Raw genomic sequence first — 21,700 nt, 5'->3', positions numbered from 1 at the left:
GGAGAGAGTGAGTACTAAAGAGTGGCAAGTGGTGTACAGTGTCCAGAGCAACTGACACAATGAAGTCCACTCCGGATCTTTTTGGAGATGTGCTACTGTTATACAAATTCTCTCTTTGAAATGAGCCCCAGAAAATGAACAAGGAACCCCATAACTGATGCTGAACTTTTACCGGGAGCACTTCAGGTAGCTCTTGGCCACTCAAGTACCAAGTATTAACTCCTTTGTTATGTACCCGTGGTGTCACAGACACTAAGGTAGGCCTCAGCAGTACAAGACAAAGGTTAATATAGAGCCAAATGGTTTGAGGTGTGGGTTTGCAGTTTGGTCAGATTATGGGCTCGTAAGATGGTGGTCTGGTCTGTAGTCTGGAGAGAAGCAGTGCTCATGGTCACAACCCTGTCATTGCTATCCTAGTTTACAGACCTCACCTTGACAGCAAGGACGGAAGTGTGTGTGTCCCAGAGCAGCAACCTGGCCTTTTGAGACTCAGGAAGGGTTTGGTAGAGTAGGTTAGGGCATTCTGGGGACAACTGGGTAGATTCAGCTGACTACTTCAGTTTATGGACGTAATCCCAGTAGGGCTGGAATCTGACTGCTCATGCCTTTGCCCGCCATGCCTAAGGTCCTGAGTTCAATCCATAGTTTAGTCAAACACACTCACACTACATCCAAAATTCAAGGAAATTGTGGAGAGACTCCAGTTCTACCCTAGGAATTTGCTTTTGTTTTGTTTTCTTTCTTTCTTTCTTTCTTTCTTTCTTTCTTTCTTTCTTTCTTTTTTTTTAAAGATTTATTTATGTGTATGAGTACACTGTAGCTGTCTTCAGACACACCAGAAGAGGGCATCAGATCCCATTACAGATGGTTGTGAGCCACTATGTGGTTGCTGGGAATTGAACTCAGGACCTCTGGAAGAGCAGTCAGAGCTCTTAACCACTGAGTCATCCCTCCAGCCCTTGTTGTTTTCTTTCCAGACAGGCTCATGTAGCCCACAAAACTGCTCTTGAACTCACTGTGCATCACTATGTAGGCCCGGGGGGCCTTGGTCTTGAACTCTTAGCTTTCCTGCATCTGTCTCCCAAATTTAGGTATTACAGGTATGGACACACAGCATCCTTCTCCCCTCAACAAGGTTTCTCTGTGTAGAACTGTCTGTCCTGGAACTTGCTCTGCTGGCCTCCAGCTCAAAGAGATCTGCCTGCCTCTGTTTTCTGAGTACTGGGGCTAAAGACATGCACCACCACTACTACCCCTGCCTTTCTTTTTCTGTTTTTGGTGGGGAAAAGGGACCTATTGGCAATTACCTCTAGAGTCTGCTGAGTGCTGGGCAGGTGCTCTATTCGTTCTTTTATGCGAGACAAGGTTTCTCTGTGCAGCTCTGGAGCTCTACATTGATAGGCTGCAAACTTGTTGGGATTAAGGCATGTGCCACTGTACCCACCTCTTTTACTTTATATTTGAGTCAGGGCCTCACTAAGTTAGACCTAGGCTGGCATTTAACTCACTAGGCCCTGCAGGCTTTGAATTTGTGATCCTCTTGCCTAACCAACTGTTCATAACCTCAGGCTTTATGTTTTTGTTCTGTTAGCTTATGCTAACATGTAGCCCAAGCTGGTGTCAGAGTGGAAAATGCCCTTGGACTCTTTTTTTTTTTTTTTTTTTTCTATTTTTCGGAGCTGGGGACCGAACCCAGGGCCTTGCGCTTGCTAGGCAAGCGCTCTACCACTGAGCTAAATCCCCAACCCCGCCCTTGGACTCTTGATCCTTCTCCTCTTCCTCCTGGGTGCTGGGATTCTAGGCCTGAGCCACACAACTGGTTTATACAATATAGAAGATCAAACCCAGGGCTTCTTACAGGTACTACCAGCTGAGTTGCATCCCTCTAGCCTTTATAACTCTTTCTCCATAGTCCTGACCCCTTTCTTCCTGACCTCTGGATGGATGGCCACAGTCACAGATGATAGAAGTCACTGGTGTGTTGTGTAGGGAGGAATACCTTTTCAAGGCCTGTCTGCTGTTTGCACCATGAGAGCTTTGCGGAATTGTCTTTCAGTCAAGTGTTTGATTCCTTGACCCTCTTTCTCTGAATGCTACTTGTGTATCTCCAACAGGTTCTCCAACACGACCCATGAGAGCTTCAACTTCACCCTTCACACCACCTTGGGTGTCACCACGAAGCTGGTGCTGCCAACACCAGCCAAGCCTATTCTTCCGGTGCAGACAGGAGAGCAGGCCCAGCAGGAGGAGCAGTCAAGTGGCATGACCATTTTCTTCAGCCTTCTCGTCCTAGGTGAATAAGCCAGAGGTGTCTGTAACACATTAAAGCTTCCTTTGCTTCCTGAAGTCAGGCCTAGCAGTTCCACAAAGCAATGTCTTAGCTTTTTAGCTTTTTTTTTTTTTTTTTTTTTTGGATCTTTTTTTTTTTCGAGCTGGGGACCGAACCCAGGGCCTTGCGCTTCCTAGGCAAGCGCTCTACCACTGAGCTAAATCCCCAACCCCTTCTTTTTAGCTTTTAAAAGAAGAAATCTTTTTTTTTTTTTTTAAAACAGCATCTCTCTTAAGTTCAGCCCTGATAGGCATGGAACTCACTCTGTAGACCAGGCTGGTCTTAAACTCACAGAGATCCACCTGCCTCTGCCTCCCATTTCCTGGGATTAAAGCTGTGTACCACCACCGCCTGGCTAAGGAAGAGCTTTTAGAGGGTGTGCTGTCTCATAATCCCATTGCTGGGTTGGCAGTGGCAGGAAGATCCTGTGGATCCAGTGACCAGTCAGTCTTCTGGATCAGTGAGCTCCAGGCCTTCACAAGCATCTACCTACACACCCAGTTTTTTTTTTTTTTTTGGTTCTTTTTTTTTTTTTTTTTTTTTTCGGAGCTGGGGACCGAACCCAGGGCCTTGCGCTTCCTAGGGCGGCTCTACCACTGAGCTAAATCCCCAGCCCCTCACACCCAGTTTTTAAAATGCAGCTGAGGCCACATAATCACTTCAGGTTATCTAAGGGTAAAAAGCTTTTTGTATGTGTCTGAAGTCTGTGCTTCATCAGACAGTAAAAGCTACCACATTTACTGGTCTGCAGTTGAGACAGGGTCTTAGGATGCTCAGGCTGGCTCTGAACTCATTAAGTAGCAGTTAGCCTCCAATGTGCTGGGATTCTGAGCAGGTACTGCCACCCTGGCCTTATTTACTACCTGCTTTTCTTTGGTAATACCAGAGTCATCTTTCTAGGAGAGCAGAAGGCAGAACTGGGTTTTGAGTATTTCCTTTCTTGAGACAATGTCTCTTGTAGCCCAGGCTGGCCTCAGTCTTGGTAGGGTTAGGGTTAGGGTTGGATTTTGATTCTCTTGCCTCTGTCTTCCCATTGCTTAGACGGCAGGAGTGTACCATCATGGCCTGTTTGAGTATCTCTCTGATGTCTGTCAGAATTAGCTTTTGAAGACAATAAAAATTGTTTTGGTCACATTTATATTCAGGCTAGAGTAAATGGTCAAAGAGTTGAACACCGTAGTGATGACTGGTTGGTTAATTGACTGATCTTTTGTTTCTCTGAGACGCTCTCACTTTGTAGTCAGGTCGGCCTCTCCTTCCCGTGTTGGCTCAGGAGGGTAGGCTGATGCCACCATACCCGTCTTTTGTTACAGCCCTAGAACACTAGGTCTTTATCAGGTTTACATTTCTTTAATGTATGAGGTTTTCTTTGAGGGTGTTGACCAAATGTTAGCATGCTGTCTGGTGGCTCTGCCAGAGGCTGTGACAGGCGTGCCCATGCAGCACACACCCCCTTGCTTTCATTCTGTGAGTAAGGACAATGGAGTTGTACCCTGGTGCTATGTGATCTTGACAGCAGTTCAGCATGTCCCTTGGCTCAGGAGGAAGGCTTCACTTTAATCTTTCATTTAACCCTTGCTGAGCTCCCACTCCACAGGGAACAGTGAATCAGGACAGTTAACCCTGTCTGGCACAAAGGCACAAACCCTGTCTGTTTAGTGAGTTCCACACCTTCAAACAATGTGGCTGTTGCTTTTCTACTTTTATTTTTCTTCCCAGGAGTAAATGAAAAGCTGGTTTTATAGTGGGGAGGAAAGCCCCAGGCCTATGACACCATCCATCATTGGAGAGGCCAGGGCAGGCAGCCAGCCTTGGCGACAAAGTGCAACTCTTCTCTCAGAGACCTGAGCCAGAGGCCAGTAGAAAGGCTCAGTAGGCAAAGGCACTTGCCGCCAAGCCTTACGATCTGAGTTCAATCCCCAGGACCCACAGAAAGGAAGGAAAGACCCAGTCTTCTGGCCTCCACTTGCCTGCCATGGCACATACTCCCCATCCCCACTTAAAAATTAAACAAAGCCATTCAACTTGCCAATAAAAACACAAGGATATAGTTTTCCTTCAGTGTGTGTAACTTGAATTTGGCTTACCATGGGGTCTTGGACCCTGTGTATGAGGGTTTAGTAAAGAAACCGCTGACGTGGCTGCTCCCTTAGGACATCTGCAGGAGCCCAGAGCAGAGGTCTGAACGGCTAGGCTATGTGCCAGAGAGGAAAGGGAGTGGAGGAGTACCTGCAGGGAAGGAAGGGCCAGAAGGAAGGCCTGGACTGTGATAGAAAACCAGAAAACCTTAGGTGTACGTCAGTGGAGCGCCATGTGTCCCTTCTGCCAGAGGCAAGGGAAATAGCTCCTCTGGGAACTGAAAACTGTTTCACAGGCTCCTGAGGAAAGCCAGAACCGCCAGCCCAGGGATGGCACCACTCACTGTGGGCTGAGCTCTGTTCCATGAGTAACAGTGAGGGAACACCATAGAGCCAGAAGTGATGGGGGCCTCTTCTCAGCTGAGACTCCTTCCTTCCAGATACCGCTAGTTTGTGTGCCAAGGTGGCCTGACACTAGCCAGCACTCGAGTGACTTTTATAACTTGGGGAATTTAAAAACTAATCATCAAACGTAGGTCGTTTTCAGTCCTCTTCTCCGTGGACCTTGCTCACAGTTCTGTCCTCATCTGCTACTTTTACTCTCTTGGCAGAAATCCTCATACAAAATCCACCCTGTTCCAAAATATCCTGAAGGCTGCTGCTGGCCTCGTTAATGTAGAAAAAATAAAATAAAACTAACGGCCTTGGAGGCCTCATGTTGCCCCCTTAGTCTGAAAAAGACACAGTGGTAACAGAGGGCCAGTAAGATTAGTTGTTTAATTGTAGCTGTCTTGGTTGGTTTATACCCATGGTCACCTTAACCAAGATGGTGATGAGGTCACATGTCTGACTTCTCTTTAACCAAAGTGAAGATGGCTGCCAGCCATGTGGTTGCAGTTCAATCCATAGTGACCCCATCAGCCCTGCACCCTTTTACTTATTTATTTATTTATTTATTTATTTATTTATTTATTTATTTTTCTTTTCTTTTTTTCGGAGCTGGGGACCGAACCCAGGGCCTTGCACTCACTAGGCAAGCGCTCTACCACTGAGCTAAATCCCCAACCCCTATTTATTTATTTTTAAAAAACATCTGCTTTCCTAAACTAGACTTGAAGCAAGCTCCATTTGCTTACTGTAGCAAATTAAGATTACATATATATATATATATATATATATATATATATATGTATATATGTTTTTACTACTATCAACCATTTCTGTTACAAGTTTTAAACTAATTTAAAAAGATTTTACAGATCTTTTAAACACAATGGCTAATAAGTTTATAAATCCTGATGAGATGCAGGAAGTTTATATATAGTAAAATATATATTAAATATACCTATTATATATTATATAGATATGTTTTAGAGATATTTGGGGGGTCTTCAGAGAGGTAAACATTGACTATACTGTGCATTTTTGAGACAGGAAACAAAACCAAGAAGAAGACGGAGGCAGGCAGCAGTAGTCCTCAGTGGGAGTAGTTTACTTTTTAGCTGTTTTTAAACACATGGCGTCTTTTCCTGGGCAGCCCCGTCTTGATTTCCTTCTTCCTGTCAGAGTCAGGGGCCAGCCTGACCCAGGACAGAGACTTTGTAGGGAACTTAAACAAGTGTGCTTGGGTCTGCAGAGGGAGGGCAAATCCACGATCCAGAATCAAGCCTTTCTAACAAAGTCAGACAGGAGCAAAGGGACAGTGCGCGGGCAGGAAGAAGATGTTCTTCAGAAACAGACTGAGGAGATGGGAGAGGCTGAGGGTCCCTGGGAGGGCATAGAGGGCCTGAGGTATTTGTGTGACTTCCATAGAGCAGGCTCCAAAAAGCCAGCGAGAGGAACAGAGACACAGCATGCAGCATCTAGTGTGAAGCAAGAGAGAAAGGGTTAGCTGCGGCGTAATCTAAAAGTCTCTGGTTCAGTCCTGGGCTTCAGCACCAAATATAACCAACCGATGGAAGAAAATTTAATGAACTAGACTGCTGCATCGGAAGAAAGGTTTATTGCCACAGCCTTTGCGGGTGGGGGAGGACAAAGAAGATCAAAATGGTGGAAAACCAAGTGGATTTTGCATGACAGCGAAGTGGGGATCTGGACTGATAGAGGCTTTCAGTTGACTGGGAGCTAGGTGATAGTTGAGATAGTTGGCCTCAGGGAAGGTCTTAGGGGAGGTTCCTGGAGGATTAAGGTCGTTCCTGACGGACTGGAACCCAGATTAGGGAGATCTGCTTTTCCAGTAAACAGAAACCCAGCTAAGGCTTGTTTGCCCATAACAGTCCCTGTGTTTACCTTCCGAACCCCCTGTATAAACGAACAGGACTGCTCCATGGTGTGACTAGGAGGTTTCAATTGTAGATATGAGAGAACAGCCAGAGGCATGTGGAAAAGTCCAGAATGGAAGGAGAGAGAGTGTGAACATGGTTGGGGCTGTCTGTGAGCGAGGGGAGCAGGGAAGGGGCCAGATGGTGAGACTAGCAGGGTATAAGGAGGACGGATTGATAGCTCAGGGCAGGGAAGCCAGTGAGCTGGAGAGAGTACTGGAAAATATGTAACAGACGCTTGTCACACTGAGGAGCTTGGAGGCCAGCATGAGCTGTGCTGTGTTGATAGGCACCACAGGTAGCCATGAGTCCCTTCTGCCAGAGGTGAGGGAAACGGCTCCTTTTGGTCAGTGGGAACCACGTTCACAAGTTCCTTAGCTTCTGTTTGACCACCGGAGATGCCCCTCAGTCCACGTTGAGCTCACTGGACTTTTTGGAGTTTGGGGAATTGGAGTTTCTTTCTTTTTTTTTTTTTTTTTTTTTTGGTTCTTTTTTTTCAGAGCTGGGGACCGAACCCAGGGCCTTGAGCTTCCTAGGCAAGCGCTCTACCACTGAGCTAAATCCCCAACCCCGGAATTGGAGTTTCTTTTGGACCTAATATTAACCACCGGTGGTGGAACCAGGTCTTGTGCTTGCTGGCCAGGCTGGGTTCTCGCCACTGTGCCACACCCGGAGTCCTACATGCAGGTCTTGTCTGGGATCGCAGGTACATGCCTGCTGCACTGTGGTGCATCTGGAGGTCAGGAGGCAGCCTTAGTTGTCAGTCATTGCCTTTCAGCTTGTTTTGTTGCTGTCTCTGTTGTTCACTGCCAGTGTCAGCCTCACTGGCCTGCTGTCACAAGTGTTCTGTCCTGGCTGCTATCTTTCCAGGGAAGTATTAGAATTACAGGTGTGTGTGCTATTGCTGCTGATCTTACATGGGATCTGGGGATTTGAACTTAGGTCCTTAGGCTTGCATGGCAAGTGCTTATTTCTAGAGTCATTTCCTCAGTTCCCCAGTAAATGTTTTAACTTAATCTTTTAAGAAGTTATGTAATTTTGTGTGCAGAGCATGACTGTCAAGTCGTGTAAGTCAGAGGACAGTGCAGGAAGGAGTCCTCCCACGTGGGTTCTAGGGATCAGATGTAGGTCGTCAGGCAGCAAACACCTTATCTGCTGAGCTACCTTACCAGCTCTTTGATTTTTTTAAATGATTTCTTTATTTTTTTTTATTATATGTACATTGGTGTTCTGCCTGCATGTATGTATGTGTAAGGGTGTCACTTCCCCTAAAACCATAATTAAAGACAGTTGTGAGCTGTAGGTGAGTTCTGAGAATTGAACCTGGGTCATTCGGGAGAGCAGCCAGTGCTTTTAACTGCTGAACCAACTCTCCAGCCCTAACTCATAAAATAAATAAAAATTTTAAAAAATTTTTAAAACATACTTTGGGGAGAAAGTTCATCAATTAAGAGCACTTGCTGCTTTTCTAGAGATCTGAGTTTAGTTCCCAGTATCCACATGGCACTCACAGCCTCCTGTCACTCAAGCTCCAGGGGGACCTGATGCCTTTTCTGGCCTCCATGTACACCCCATGCATGTTCACATACAGACAGACCATACACGTACGTACACACGCACGCACGCACGCAACTTAAAACAAACCCAGCTTGGTACACACAGCAGAGTGGGCCCCGTCCTTCTCTCATGGGCTATAGCTTCTGTGTTTCCTTGACTTCCAGCTCAGCAAGAGTGTGTGGTCACATCTGTGGTTGGTGTTGAATGCAGGATCTTCTAATGAGGTAAATATTTACATTGAAACACCATCACAGATTGGAGGCTTACAATATGGAGGGAAAAGAGGACAGGACTTCTGCATTGACAGCTGTTAACCTTTAGCCACCTGGTGCTTTTTGATGGAATTGGAGAAATCAAAATTGTCTGTGTAAACTCTGAGGGTGGCCTTTTAGCAGCTTTGCAGATTCACAATCAATCTCTCTCTCTCTCTCTCTCTCTCTCTCTCTCTCTCTCTCTCTCTCTCTCTCTCTCTCTCTGTGTTATGTGTGCATATCTATGTATATGCACATGCGTGTGAAGGATGGGGGTTCATTACAATTACCTTTCTCAACTATTCCCTGTGGTTCCCAGGAGTTCCGTTTCCTCAAACCTCAGGGGTGTTCAGACATGCTGCACACCGTGGGGTGGAGCCAGGTTCCCAGTTCTGCTTCCTCGCTTGTGGTGTCTGGGCACAGCTACACACATACCGGATGGGAAAGGAGTCTGAGCCGGTAGGATCTGAAGGATCCAGGTGTGGCAGTGAGGTGTGGGGCAGGAGGCTTCTCCAAGGACTTTAGTGTTACAGCTCTCCTAGACAATCATCCGTGAACAGCTTGTGTACACATGCTTTATTTGGGATGGACAAGAGGTCTATGAATCTTGGAGAGTGGAAAGGGATTTTCAGGGAACGTGGATGTCATTGCCTGGAGCTTCATGTACCTGGAATGATTCATTTTTTTTTTGGAGCTGGGGACCAAACCCAGGGCCTTGCACTCGCTAGGCAAGCGCTCTACCACTGAGCTAAAACCCCAACCCCAAGCCATCCAAGTATCCCAGGTGCTTGCTGAGCAGGGTCTCACCTGGAGAGGGGAGGGCGAACCTGCGGTTTCTCCAAGGACTCTGACATTCCTCAGGTAGAAGATGTGGGGGTCAGGCTCCCCAGATCAGGCAAAGAAGAAGAAACTCTGCTAAGGAAAGGGAGTCCTTCATTTTGTGCCAAGCTTAGGAATGCTGTCTGGACATGGTAGACTACAACCTTAGTAGCAGGGTCTAAAAACTCTCCTCATTTTTAGACGAGTTTCTCAGGGAACCTGGAGTTGAGTGACACAGCCCGGCTGGTGGGAACGCAGAGTCCTCTGTCTTCTCGTCCCTGTGCTGAGATTGTAGGGATGTGCCAGCTCAGCTTTTTATGTGGCTGCTGGGCTCTGAGCTCAACTCCGAATGCTTATGTAGCAAGCACTTCCCCCTCTGAGCCGTCTCTCATGCCCCGTTTGAACAGCTTTTCTCTCAATGATTATTTTTAGAGCTGAGCATGGTGGTACCTTCATATAGTCACAATACCTGAGACTCTGCAGCAGGAGAATTTCTATGAGTTCAAGACTCCTGAGGGCTATCAAATGAGAGCAGGCTAACCTTAGTCACATACACAGACCTTTCCGGTGCCATTCAGCTGTTCTGTGGCAGTGAGCTGCAGTGCGACCTCAGTGTTGGAGAGCTGTACACACTAGTGTCTGGACTGTGAGCTTACATTTGGAATGATGCAAATACATAAGAGTGGGGGTTTTGGCCCAGAAACTTTTACTATTTATATTACTGTGTCCGTATATTCGTGCCTGTGTACATGTGGATTTATTTATTTATTTATTTATTTAAAGGCTTGTTTTATTTTTCAGACAGGGAAGGTAGGTTGATGAGATCTTACTTAACACATGAAGCCCTGGGTTCAATGTCCAGCATAAACTGGGCACCTATAATCTCAACACTGAGAAGGTAGAGGCAGGAAAATGAGAAATTCAAGGTCATCCTTCCATACATACTCCCACTCAAAACAAGTATAACAACTTGGGCTACTTAAGACCACAGCTTAAAAGAGAGAGAGACAGACAGACAGAGACGGGGGAAGGGTGGGGGGAAGCAGGGTATTTCTCATAATCAGGAAAGTGTGAGCCAGTAGAAATGGCTGTCAGAGCACTGTCGCTTACTAATCGTGCTCTTAGAGGGCCTGTACACACACAGCCTAGCAGAGAAACACTAGGAGCCTGGTGACATGGGTTTGACTGCAGAACCCATGAGAAGATGGATGGAGAGAACTGTTGCCAGAGTTGTCCCTTCTGTAGCCTGCCCCAGTGACAGTTGTAAGTGGTGCTGTCTTTGAGTCTCAGCACTCGGGAGGGAGAGGCAGGCAAATCTCAGAGTTCGCAGCCAGCCTGGTTATAGTGAGAACCTGTCTCAAGAAAAAGTTCTTAAACCCATTTGTTGGGCTGAAGAGGTGGCTCAGTGGTTAAGATCAGAACCCACAGGGCTGCTCACAGCGGCCTACAGATTCCAGTTTAGGGATTCAGCGTCCTCTTCTGGCCTCCACTGGCCACTGCGTTCACATGGTGCGCACACACATGTAGGCACTTACACATGAACTCAAAATCTTTTTTCATTACTTCTGTGTGTGCATGGCAAGTGCAGACCCAGAGGTCGGAGACAACCCTCAGAAGTAGTCTCTACCAACTACGTGTTGGTTGTCAGACTTGAACTCTGGTTGTCAACTTTAGCAGAAAGTGCCTTTACCTGCTGAACCATCTCACAGGCTCTACAAGGAAAAAGACAATAAAAATATGACCAGTGTTCAGTGTTTGCTTGCCAACTGTTTATTAGCCTGACTTCCTTGAGATAAGCACTGCCCTGAGCTCGCTTTCTTTAAACTACCTGTGCTTCTCACAGCCATCTGCATCATCCTGGTGCACCTGCTGATTCGGTACCGACTGCACTTCCTGCCTGAGAGCGTGGCTGTTGTTTCTCTAGGTAAGTGATACTGGGGTTCATTCCAGAACATCTCACCTGTGCGTAATGGAACTGTCTCTCTGGGGGCCACTTCAGTGCCATATCTGTAAGAGATGTGGTACCTTCCCAATTCCTGTTAGACTTTCAGTAGCTCACCACAAGGCCAAAAGCGGTCCATCCATCACCCAGAGGCTCTTTGGCCTCCTGCTTCTCACCACCCTCAGACCACAGTGACCTGCCAGGCCATGGCAGTGTCTAGCCCCTCTGAATTTGGTGGTGGCTGGTGGTTGGCATTTAGCTGATAAGGCCATTGTCACAGCTAGAAGGGCCCTGGCTTTACAGCGATAAGATGGCAAATGGCTCCTATAGCACCAGATCCTGCTTCCCTCCCTCTTTTCCTCCCTTCCTCCCTCCCCCATCCTTATCCCTGCCCCCCACCCCCACCCCTATTCGGTTAGCCTGGAACTCATAGCCTTCCTCTGCCTTCCAGGTAGCAGTGTTCTGTTTTGAGGTGGTGGTGTTGTTTTTCACAGTCACTGTAGTTAAGGCTGGCCTTCAGGTCCAGGTCCTCGGGTAAAGGCTTTCACCAGCGGACCCAGCCCTTTGAATGCTGTGGATGCAGGCTGCAGTTGGGGGATGCTGAAGGCTCTCTTCAGGTCCTTGCTGCTTGGCCTTCGATGCCTGTCCCCTTGCGGCTAACGCTCACCTTTCTGTCTCCGCACCATGGCTTTGTAAGCTAACTTGCCTTGCTGTGGGAGTGCTCACCCAGCAGAGCTGTGCTTCAGGTTGGCTATGGAAATGAGCATTGAAACTTCACCAGCCGTGTCCAGACCCTCCTGTATCTTGCCTGGGCCTCATGGTCATGCTGAGTGTCTGGCTTCAGGGCTTTCCTGTTACTATCTCATTTAAGTCCCCCGATCATCCTCTGGTGACACTGTGCTTTAAGGAACAGATGCCATGGTTGGTTGATCTTGTGGACAGAGGAAACCCTGAGTCTGTCTGGTTAGCAGGTCCTTTAGATGCTAATGGCCTCAGCTAATGGGATAGTTTTTTGAACTCTAGGTGGGAGAGCATTCTGAAGCTTTCCTTCCTGCTTCCTGCTTGCAACACAAGTAATCTGCCAGAGAGGGCTTCTCAAAGAATTATAGACCTGCTTCAGGGAATTTAGCTTTGTGGATAGTTTTACCATTTATTAAAAATAAATATTGGGGGCTGGAGAGACATCTCAGCAGTTCAGTTCAGGCTTCTTTCGTCAGATCCAGGTTCAATTCCCAGTACCCACATGGTGGCTCTGCTCCTCTGTTACTCAGTTCTAACAGATCTGATGTCCTCTTCTGGCCTCTCACAGACACACTTGATGACAAAACACTCATTCACATAAAAAATTAAGTTGGGCTGGGGAGATGGCTCAGTGGTTAAGAGCACTGACTGCTCTTCCAGAGGTCTTGAGTTCAAATCCCAGCAACCACATGGTGGCTCACAAACATCTGTAATGGAATCTGATGCCCTCTTCTGGTATGTCTGATGTACTTACATACATTAAATCAATCAATCAAATAAATCTTTTAAAAAATAAAGTTAAAAAAAAAAAAGAAAAATAAATATTGGGCCAGAAGAACTCAGGAGACAGAGGCAGACAGATCTATGTAAGTTCAAGGCTATCCTGGTACTGTTAATCCTGAGATTCACCAGAGAAAAAGCAGTTCAGCAATTTTGAGCCAAATTTGAAGCAAACTTCCATCAAATACTGACCAGGATGGGCTTTGGTCAGGACCATTCCCTGAAATTCCCATCTGAATGGCAATGAGACCCATTTTGTAGGGTGACTTCAGGACAAGTTCACAAGGCCACCACACTTTCCCTTGTGGTGGTGTTAATTTCCACAAACTACAACTCCCAGCATTACAGAAAGTCACCTGGGCCTTGGACAGGTGAGCAGGTTAACTTCAGGTCTTATTAGTGTTGTAAGTTCCAGGATAGGGCTATATAGGATTACCCTGTCAAGAAGAAGAGGATGAGGAAGAGGAGAAGAGGAGGAAAAACGAGTAAGAGGAAGAAGAAGAGGAATAATAATAATAATAATAATAATAATAATAATAATAATAATAATAATTGGCCCAGCTGTTAAAGCATTGGCTGCTCTCCTGCCCAGACTGCCTGGACTGTAGCAAACACATGGCAGCTTTCAACCGTCTGTAACTCTGTTCTAGGAGATGTCCTCAACTGATAGGCATGCGTGTGCATGTGGTGTGCAGACATACATGCAGGCATAACATCACACACAAATTTTTTTTATAATGAATCTCAAAAATATGAAAATTAGGGACAAGAAGCACGGCTCAGTAGTTTAGTCCCCAAATTCATATCAGGTCTCAGAACTGCCTGTGACTTCAGAGGGTCCAGCACCTACTTGTGGGCATGTGCAGATAGTTATCTAGACAGATGGACGGACAGACAGACAGACTGTTAAATGTAGGTGGGTGTGGCTCCCTGACAGCACTGGCCCTCAGGCTCTCAGCAGACATGAGCTGCCCCTTTCTTCCTTTTTTCTCAGAAATAGAACCCTAACTTGTACTTGGTTTCTGGTGCTGAGGACTGAGACCAAGGCCTCCCAGGCACTAGGCAGGCAGTGCGCTCCCCAGTAAGCTATATTCCCACTGGCCTCTGGGACGCTCCTTTTGATCAAGCTGCTTTCTGTGAGGAAGGGGTACTCAGGTAGATAGTGTTTGGTCTTGGCTGTCATAATGATGCACTGTGCTGTGATTGACAGTGGGACTGACAGGAAGTATGCCGGGGTTGTGGGGTTCCAAAAACCTTCCTTCCTGATAGAACCAAGAGAAGTCAGCCTTCCCTTCTTTTGAAGCTGCCATTGGGAATGTGATGCCTGGAACATGGGCAGCCATCTTGCAATTAGATGGCTCAGAGACAGAAGCTAGAATACTGAGCATGGCCAAGGGGGCAGATGGGAGGCCAGAGTCTTGGTTTTACTGTTTTCTTGACCTGACAGCCCACAGTAATCTGCAGCACTATCTGTTGCAGGAATAATAAACAGTTGTTCCCATAGACTTTATGATGTTGTAAAAATATAAAAATAAAAATGCTATTTTTTATCCCGCACTAGATCCGGCACCGCAGTGTCCCAAGATATCTGGTAGATATCTTGCCAGAAGCACACATCCCAATTATGTCCCTAGCCGCCGCACACTCTCTTACACTTAAATCACTACAAGAAAGAACACACAATACAATGACCTCTGATCCCATTGATAAGATAGAATTGCCCACCTAAACATACAAAGTCCTGTACACATCCATCCCTTAAGAACATTCATAACAACCTGTAAAGGTACAGTGTGGAATCCTAACGTCAGCCTCCATGTTCTCTCGGCTTCTCTGCCTTCTCTTCTCTTCCCGTTCCTGTCTTCTCTTCCTTCACACTTTTCTTCTGCCCATCTTTCCTTCTCGTCCAATGACAGACCTCATTCTGTCTTGTGCCTGCCTCATCTGTGACATCATCCCACAACTTTAAATACCAGGTCCTCCAGGTTGCTGCTAAAAGTATATAGACCAATACCAAACTTTTTTTTTTTTAAAGATTATTTATTATATATAAGTACACTGTAGCTGTCTTCAGACACACCAGAAGAGGGCATCAGATCTCTTTACAGATGGCTGTGAGCCACCATGTGGTTGCTGGGAATTGAACTCATGACCTCTGGAAGAGCAGTCGGGTGCTCTTAACCGCTGAGCCATCTCTCCAGCCCCAAACTTTTTCCATTAAAAGGTCAGTCACTTTTTTTTTTCTTTTTCTTTTCTTTTTCTTCTTTTTCTTTTTCTTCTTTCTTCTTCTTCTTTTTCTTTTTCTCTTTTTTCCTTTTTTCTTTTTTTGGAGCTGGGGACCGAACCCAGGGCCTTGCACTTGCTAGGCAAGCGCTCTACCACTGAGCTAAATCCCCAACCCCAAGGTCAGTCACTTTTAAACAGACTCAGGCCATAGGGGAATGCATTGCAAACCTCTGGACTCACGTAACCAAAAACCCACAAATAATGGAGGCTTCTGAGCCCAAGTCGCTGGTCACCACATCACTGTTGCTTTCTTTTTGGCTTCTCTCAGGCAGGCTACTTAGCAGCCCTGCAGCTGCAGTTGCCTCGGTAAGGATGCCTGGCCCCTCTGGTACCAGACCGCAGGCGTCAGATTCAGGATGGGGTAGAACCACTGGGCCATTTCTTCACGGATGTGGCCCAAGTCACTGTCTAGTGATAAAGAAAGTGTGTCTGCACACATAGATAGAAAGCACATCCGAGAGAGCACGTAAGAGTGGTCAGAACTTGGAACAGTGATGGAACAGACAAAACAGTCTGTATTTCTTAAAGCCCAGGGCTGGCAAGATGGTTCGGTGGGTAAAGATGCTTGCTGCCAAGCCTTCAGCCTGAGTTTGATCCCCTGCTTCCATATGGGGTTGTCCTCTGAGCTCCATACACTAACGTGGATGCCTCCTGTCTTAGTCAGGGTTTTACTGCTGTGAACAGACACCAGGACCAAGGCAACTCTTTTTTTTTTTTTTTTTTTTTTTTTTTTTTTTTCAGAGCTGGGGACCAACCCAGGGCCTTGGCTCGCCAGGCAAGCGCTCTACACCGCTGAGCTAAATCCCCAACCCTCCAAGGCAACTCTTTTAAGGACAACATTTTATTGGGGCTGCCTTACAGGTTCAGAGGTTCAGTCCATTATCATTAAGGCAGGAACATGGCAGCATCCAGGAAAGCATGGTGCAGGAGGAGCTGAGAGATCTACTTCTTGTTCTGAAGGCTGACAGAAAACTGGCATCCTCAGGCAGCTAGGAGGAAGAGGAAGCTTTCAAAGCCCATCCCCGAAGTGTCGCACTTCCTCCAACAAGGCCACACCTCAAATAGTGCCACTCCCTGGTCCAAGCATATTCAAACCACACCTTCCCCCCCATATAAAATGAAAGAATAATTTTTTTTCTTTTCTTTTTTTTCGGAGCTGGGGACCGAACCCAGGGCCTTGTGCTTGCTAGGCAAGCGCTCTACCACTGAGCTAAATCCCCAACCCCAAGAATAAATTTTCAAATGACTTGAAAGAACACCCTCTCCGGCTGGAGCATGGTGTCATAGTACTGAGGTGGTCACTTCAAGAATGTCTGACTTGTGTGGAGAACTAGGCCACGGGAAGCTAAAAGGAAGCAGATTTGGTGTGTCCTTGGATTCTCTCCCAGTGCTAAGTTCATGGGCTCTGCAGTTGCTTGGGTACATCGTTCTCTCGTGGTGAGCCCGAGTGTTCTAAGAGTAGGACTGGCACCCACATTTAAAACATTTCCTTTTCCACTTTAGTGCTTTGAATGAGAGCCTACCTGTTTCCCTTACTATGAAAATGGTTTCAGGTGTACTTCTTGAGAGGTCATTGTTCCCAGATTTCTGGATATCTCTGTATTTGGGGGGATTACAGGAACAGAACTGACTCAAAGACAGCTACATTACCCAAAGCCCTCTCCCTGCATAGTGATAGGTCGAAGAGGGAACCCTGGAGTGCACTCAGCCTGCAGGCACTCAGCTGATCTTTGCTTCTTCCAGATAGTTGATGACTTCCTGGAGGAAGGCCACATATCCAAGAGTGTGTATGGGCAGCACATATGGACTTAATGACTTGGTTTGGTTTGGTTTGGTTTGGTTGGGGTTTTTGTTTCTTTGTTTTGTATTTTCCAGACATGGTCTCACTATGTAGCTCTGGCTGTCCTGGAACTCATTGTGTGGACCAGGCTGGCCCTAAAGCTCATGCAGATCCACCTGCCTCTACCTCCTGGGTGCTGGGATTAGAAGTGTTCATCACTGTGGCTTTTGGTTTTTGGTTTTGCAAGACAGGGTTTCTCTGTGCTACCCTGGCTGCTCTGGAATTCGTTCTGCAGACCAGGCTGGCCTCAAACTCAGATCTGCCTGCCTCTGCCTCCCGAGTGCTGGGATTAAAGGTGTGAGCCACCATGTCCCACCCAAAGGACAACATTTGGGAATCTCTTTAGCATGTGGGCCATGGATTAGAATTCAGGTTATCAGGTTTGGTGACAAGTGCCATTACCAACTTAGCTACCTCATGTCCTACACAGACACAGACACAGACACAGACACAGACACAGACACAGACACAGACACAGACACAGACACACACACCACCCATGGTTTTGAGTAGTAGAAATAAGGTGGTATACACCTTTAATCCTAGCACTTGGGAGGCTTGAGTTTGAGACCGGCCAGTTCCAGAACAGCCAGGGCTACACAGAGAAACTGTCTTAAGAAAACAAGAAACAAAAAAAGAAGGATGAGTATCTTAGGACATGTCCGTCCAGCTTCTAAGCTCCTGTTCCTTTTCACTGAAACCAGGTGGTAGTAAAGGGTGTCCAGCTGTGGAAGGTTTTGCCTCCGTGCAGGGTAGAGCAGTGCCAAGTAAGGTTTTCTTCTCCCCGCATATTCAGGTTTTATCCTGGTGTGTTCACCTGCGATGTAAATGGGAAACTCACCATGATTTACTACGCTGGGGTCATTCCTGGTCTTAGTTTCCAGATACAGGCCTGCAGGACTCTAGGGCAAGCTGCGGGGGTGGTCACTGCCCAATCCAGCCAAGCAGCCTTGTGCTAAGTTTCTGCTGTTTGCTTTTTCTTTCCAGGCATTCTCATGGGAGCAGTTATAAAAGTTATAGAGTTTAAGAAGCTGGCAAATTGGAAGGTAGGTTGGTCACAGTCACTGCTTTTGCTTTCTTTCCCTTGTGCGTGTGGATGTGAGCACATGTAAGGGGACGAGGCGAGCAGTCTGGGTGTCAGTGTTCCTCGGTGCTATTTACCTTATGCTTTGAGACAGGTCTCTCGCCAGCTCAGACTTATGTACGGTGGTCCGTGGAGCCCAGGAACCTCCTGTCCCTCCCTCTCTGCTGGGGGATTCCAAGTGTGCATCCTGTCTTTATGTTTGTAAATTCCTCTGACTCCTGAAGACTGAAATTAAAGGAGTTGCCGTCATACTCCACCTGGTTTGCCTTGAAACAGGCTGGCCTGAAATTGTCAATCCTCCTGCCTCTGCCTCCAAAGTAACCAGAACTGCAGGCGAATGCCGTAGACCCTGCTGGCAGTCCTTTTTGTAATTTGGTGCCTAGGATGAGCTTAGGGCCTTGAGCATGCTATGCTGTGTATGCCTGGGCTTTACCACTGAGCTGTACCTCAGCCTACAGTTGTTAGGTTAGATGCAGAGGAAGTCAGGCTGCTCGGGAGGGAGGCACGTCGGAGTGCTGTACCTTGACTCAGTCTGAGGTGCTGTGAATAAATACTTGGCCATTTGAAAAGACCAAGTTGGAGTGCAAGTGGAGATGGCTATGGTCAAGATTGCTCTCTTGGGCTAGGGTGATGGTGGCACACACCTTTAATCCCAGCACTTGGGAGGCCTGCCTGGTCTACAGAGCGAGCTCCAAGATGGCCAAGGTAGTCACACAAAGAAACCCGCCTGGAAAAACAAACGAACAAACAAACAAACAAACAAACCAATGTTGCATTGTGGGGACTGCAGGCAGTTCACAGACATTTAGTTACTGCTCCAGGGACCTGACTCCTGGTACACACACCCATCCCTACTTTCTTGAGGTTTATTTGTTTTGTTTGCATGTAAGTCTGTACACCACATGTGTGCTTTACAGAAGCCAGAAGAGGGCATCAGATCTTCTGAAACTGGAGTAAACAAATGGTTATCCTCTATGTGGGTGCTGGGAATTAAACTTGGGTCTGCAAGAGCAACCAGTGTTCTTAACCACTGAGACATGGCGCTAGCCCCAGGAACATATCTTTAAAAAAATAAATAAAAAAAAAAATTGGGGGGGTTTTGTTTGTTTCGTTGTGTTTTGTTGTGTGACATAGCGGTCTCTATAGTCTTGGCTCTTCTTAGAGCTAGCTGATTATCAGGCTGGCCTTGAACTCACAGAGATCCTCCTCTCTCTGCCTACCAAGTGCTTAGATCAAAGGTGTGCACCACCATACCTGCCAAGAAAGCAAAATTTTGAAGGGGAAAGAAAATAAAACACTCAAGTTTCTCGATGTGTCAGGTAGTGGTGTTGGATCCATATTGCTCATGAGACCTTCTCCTGGGGCCGTCTCTGGATTTCTGTGTCCTTTTCTGACTCACAGGATGTTCTTTTACCTCAGTAAGCACAAGGCCCTGGGTTCAATCCCCAGTACCAAGAAAAATGTGAAACAAAGCAAAATTAATTGTCTGTGTGTGTATGTGCCCTTGTCATCTGCTTCTGTCCTCTCCTCACCACTGACCTTAACCTGACCTTCAGAGGTCCCCTTTCCAAGTTAGGTCACAGCTGGACTGACTGGGGGAGAGGATGCTGCAACCCTGCAACAGCTTCTCTTTCTCCAGAAGCTCTAGAGTCCCCTCCAAAGTGTCAGCGTGACTTGCAGGAGTCCGCTCTTCTTCTCTTTGTGGCTCTGGAAATCAAACAGGTCCCCAGCTGCAGTAGCCAGAACCTTCGCCTCTGAGCTTTTTGCCGGCCCTGTGCTGTGTGTCAGATGCAGAAGGTGACATTGTCTCATTGTTATCAGGTGGCTGCTTCAACGTCCAAGACTTGCCAGCCTAGTCCCTGAGCCCAGTTTCCTGAGCTCTCCACTGGCTGACAGGTCTCGTCCTGAGTGTTCTCCTTTTGATTTTACAGGAGGAAGAAATGTTTCGCCCCAACATGTTTTTCCTTCTCTTGCTCCCGCCTATCATCTTTGAGTCGGGATACTCACTTCATAAGGTAAGGGTCCCCTGGAGCAGTGCTATTGGGGCTGTGGCTACTCCCTAAGAGTTTGAAACCCTTTAGTAGCAGTAGCCCCTGCTTCCTGGGTAAGGCCTGACACGGCATGTGAGCCTGTGCAGGTGTTGGAGCTTTCGGGCCTGCATTTTGAAGGTTGTGGGTGGTTTGGCCAACTATAGAGCAGATGGCTTTGGTTTTGTTTTTTTGTTTTTTTTTTTTTTGAGACAAAATCTCACTGTGTGGCCCTGGCTGGCCTGGCCCTCTCTGTGTGTCTGCTTCCTGAGTGCTGGTATCAAAAAACAACCAAACAAAAGGATGAACTCATCGTACCGAGCCCCAGTACATCCTCTCAACTGTCATCTGCCCCTTCACTCCACCCCAGAGGACACTCCTGACCTAGAAACAAGGACAGAGTTCTCCGCATTGAGCGCCTTCGAAGTGCCGCCTGAGTGGAATCACTCAGTCTAAGCACTTCAGTTCCTTCCTGTGTGGAACTACAGGGACTGTTCCCATGTTGCCTGGACTCAAATATTTTCTTGTTTTTTTTGTTTGTTTGTTTGTTTGTTTGTTTTTATGGTTTGGGTTCATTTGAGATAGATTCTCATGTAGTCCAGGCTGGCTTGGGACTTTCTGTGTGGCTGAGAATGATCTTGAACTTGTAATCCTCCTGCTTTCACCTCTCCACCTGTGTGTATGGTGCTGGACTTGAACCCAAGGCTTCATGCATGCCAGGCAAGCAGTGTAGGAACTTAGCCCTGGGCCCCAGCTGAGCCTCTGCCTGTCTGTTTGATGCCAATACAGCATAAGGGACTTTCTCATGAAAGTAACCGAGGGATAGCCATTCCTAGATATGGTTAAGGAAAGGGCTTTGAGTGATGTGAGGGACAGGACAGCCAGAGGCCTCTGGAAGGGTCCAGACTGAACATGGCCAGGAGAACAGACCTAGGCATGAGAGGGGAGAAAGACAAGAGGCGTAAGTGGACTGAGATCCAGGAGCAGAGCCAAGAGAACCTGGGGACAGGGAAGGGAAGCTGGAGGCTGAAGAGGTTTAGGGTAAGGGGCTGGAGTGAGAAGTGCTGAGAGGAACCAGACTACCTGTGATTCTGAGAGGCTGGTAGCCAGTATCTGCTTTGATGTGTTAATAGGCCCTCAGCCATTTGTCCCAGGTTTCTTTGCATCCTAACACTGACCATTGTCCTGATTTTTTAATGTAAGAGCCTTTCAAAATGCACCTTTTAATTGAGTGAAAACTGTGATAGTGTAGATATTACTTTAGCCCAAGACAAAACATGGTTGTTTCTTTCCACACCTGTGTTTTGAGTATTATCCATATGATAGATGCCACTGTTCCTACTGAGCCTTGAGCCTTGTGGGAAAGGCAGGTGTCAGCTGTCCATAAGCAAGTGCTGAGTGCAGCTGCCATTGAGCGAGCAAAGGCAGATCCCTCCTAAGAGCTAGACCAAGGAAGACCCCTCTGCAGGAGCTTTAGCATAAGGCACACAAAGGATCAGGAAGCACCCTGGTGGCTGGGCCCAGGCAACAGGGTCAGATGAAGGCACAGGCCTTCCCAAGTTCAGCCAGGGATTGGGGCTCACCCATGTCTCAAATGCAAGTGAGAATCAAGGCAGAGGCAGCAATATCAGGCCAAGCTTCTGCA

The 21,700-nt window shown here is 47.1% G+C and overlaps 1 protein-coding gene across 2 annotated transcripts in view; it reads left to right on the top strand.

The window, feature by feature from the left end:
- Slc9a8 (solute carrier family 9 member A8) overlaps window positions 1–21,700 on the top strand; it is a 47,642-nt gene that overhangs the window by 906 nt on the left and 25,036 nt on the right. For both annotated transcript variants that reach the window (XM_032904758.1, XM_032904757.1), the window contains exons 2-5: window positions 2,115–2,293; window positions 11,199–11,279; window positions 17,932–17,990; window positions 19,960–20,043. In XM_032904758.1, the coding sequence (XP_032760649.1) occupies window positions 2,115–2,293; window positions 11,199–11,279; window positions 17,932–17,990; window positions 19,960–20,043 (403 nt within the window). The remainder of the gene's footprint in view (window positions 1–2,114; window positions 2,294–11,198; window positions 11,280–17,931; window positions 17,991–19,959; window positions 20,044–21,700) is intronic.

This window comes from Rattus rattus, chromosome 5 (assembly GCF_011064425.1).
Source record: "Rattus rattus isolate New Zealand chromosome 5, Rrattus_CSIRO_v1, whole genome shotgun sequence".
Classification (NCBI taxonomy): domain Eukaryota; kingdom Metazoa; phylum Chordata; class Mammalia; order Rodentia; family Muridae; genus Rattus; species Rattus rattus.
The sequence above is the reverse complement of the archived record's forward strand: the minus strand, read 5'-3'. Positions and strand labels throughout refer to the sequence as shown.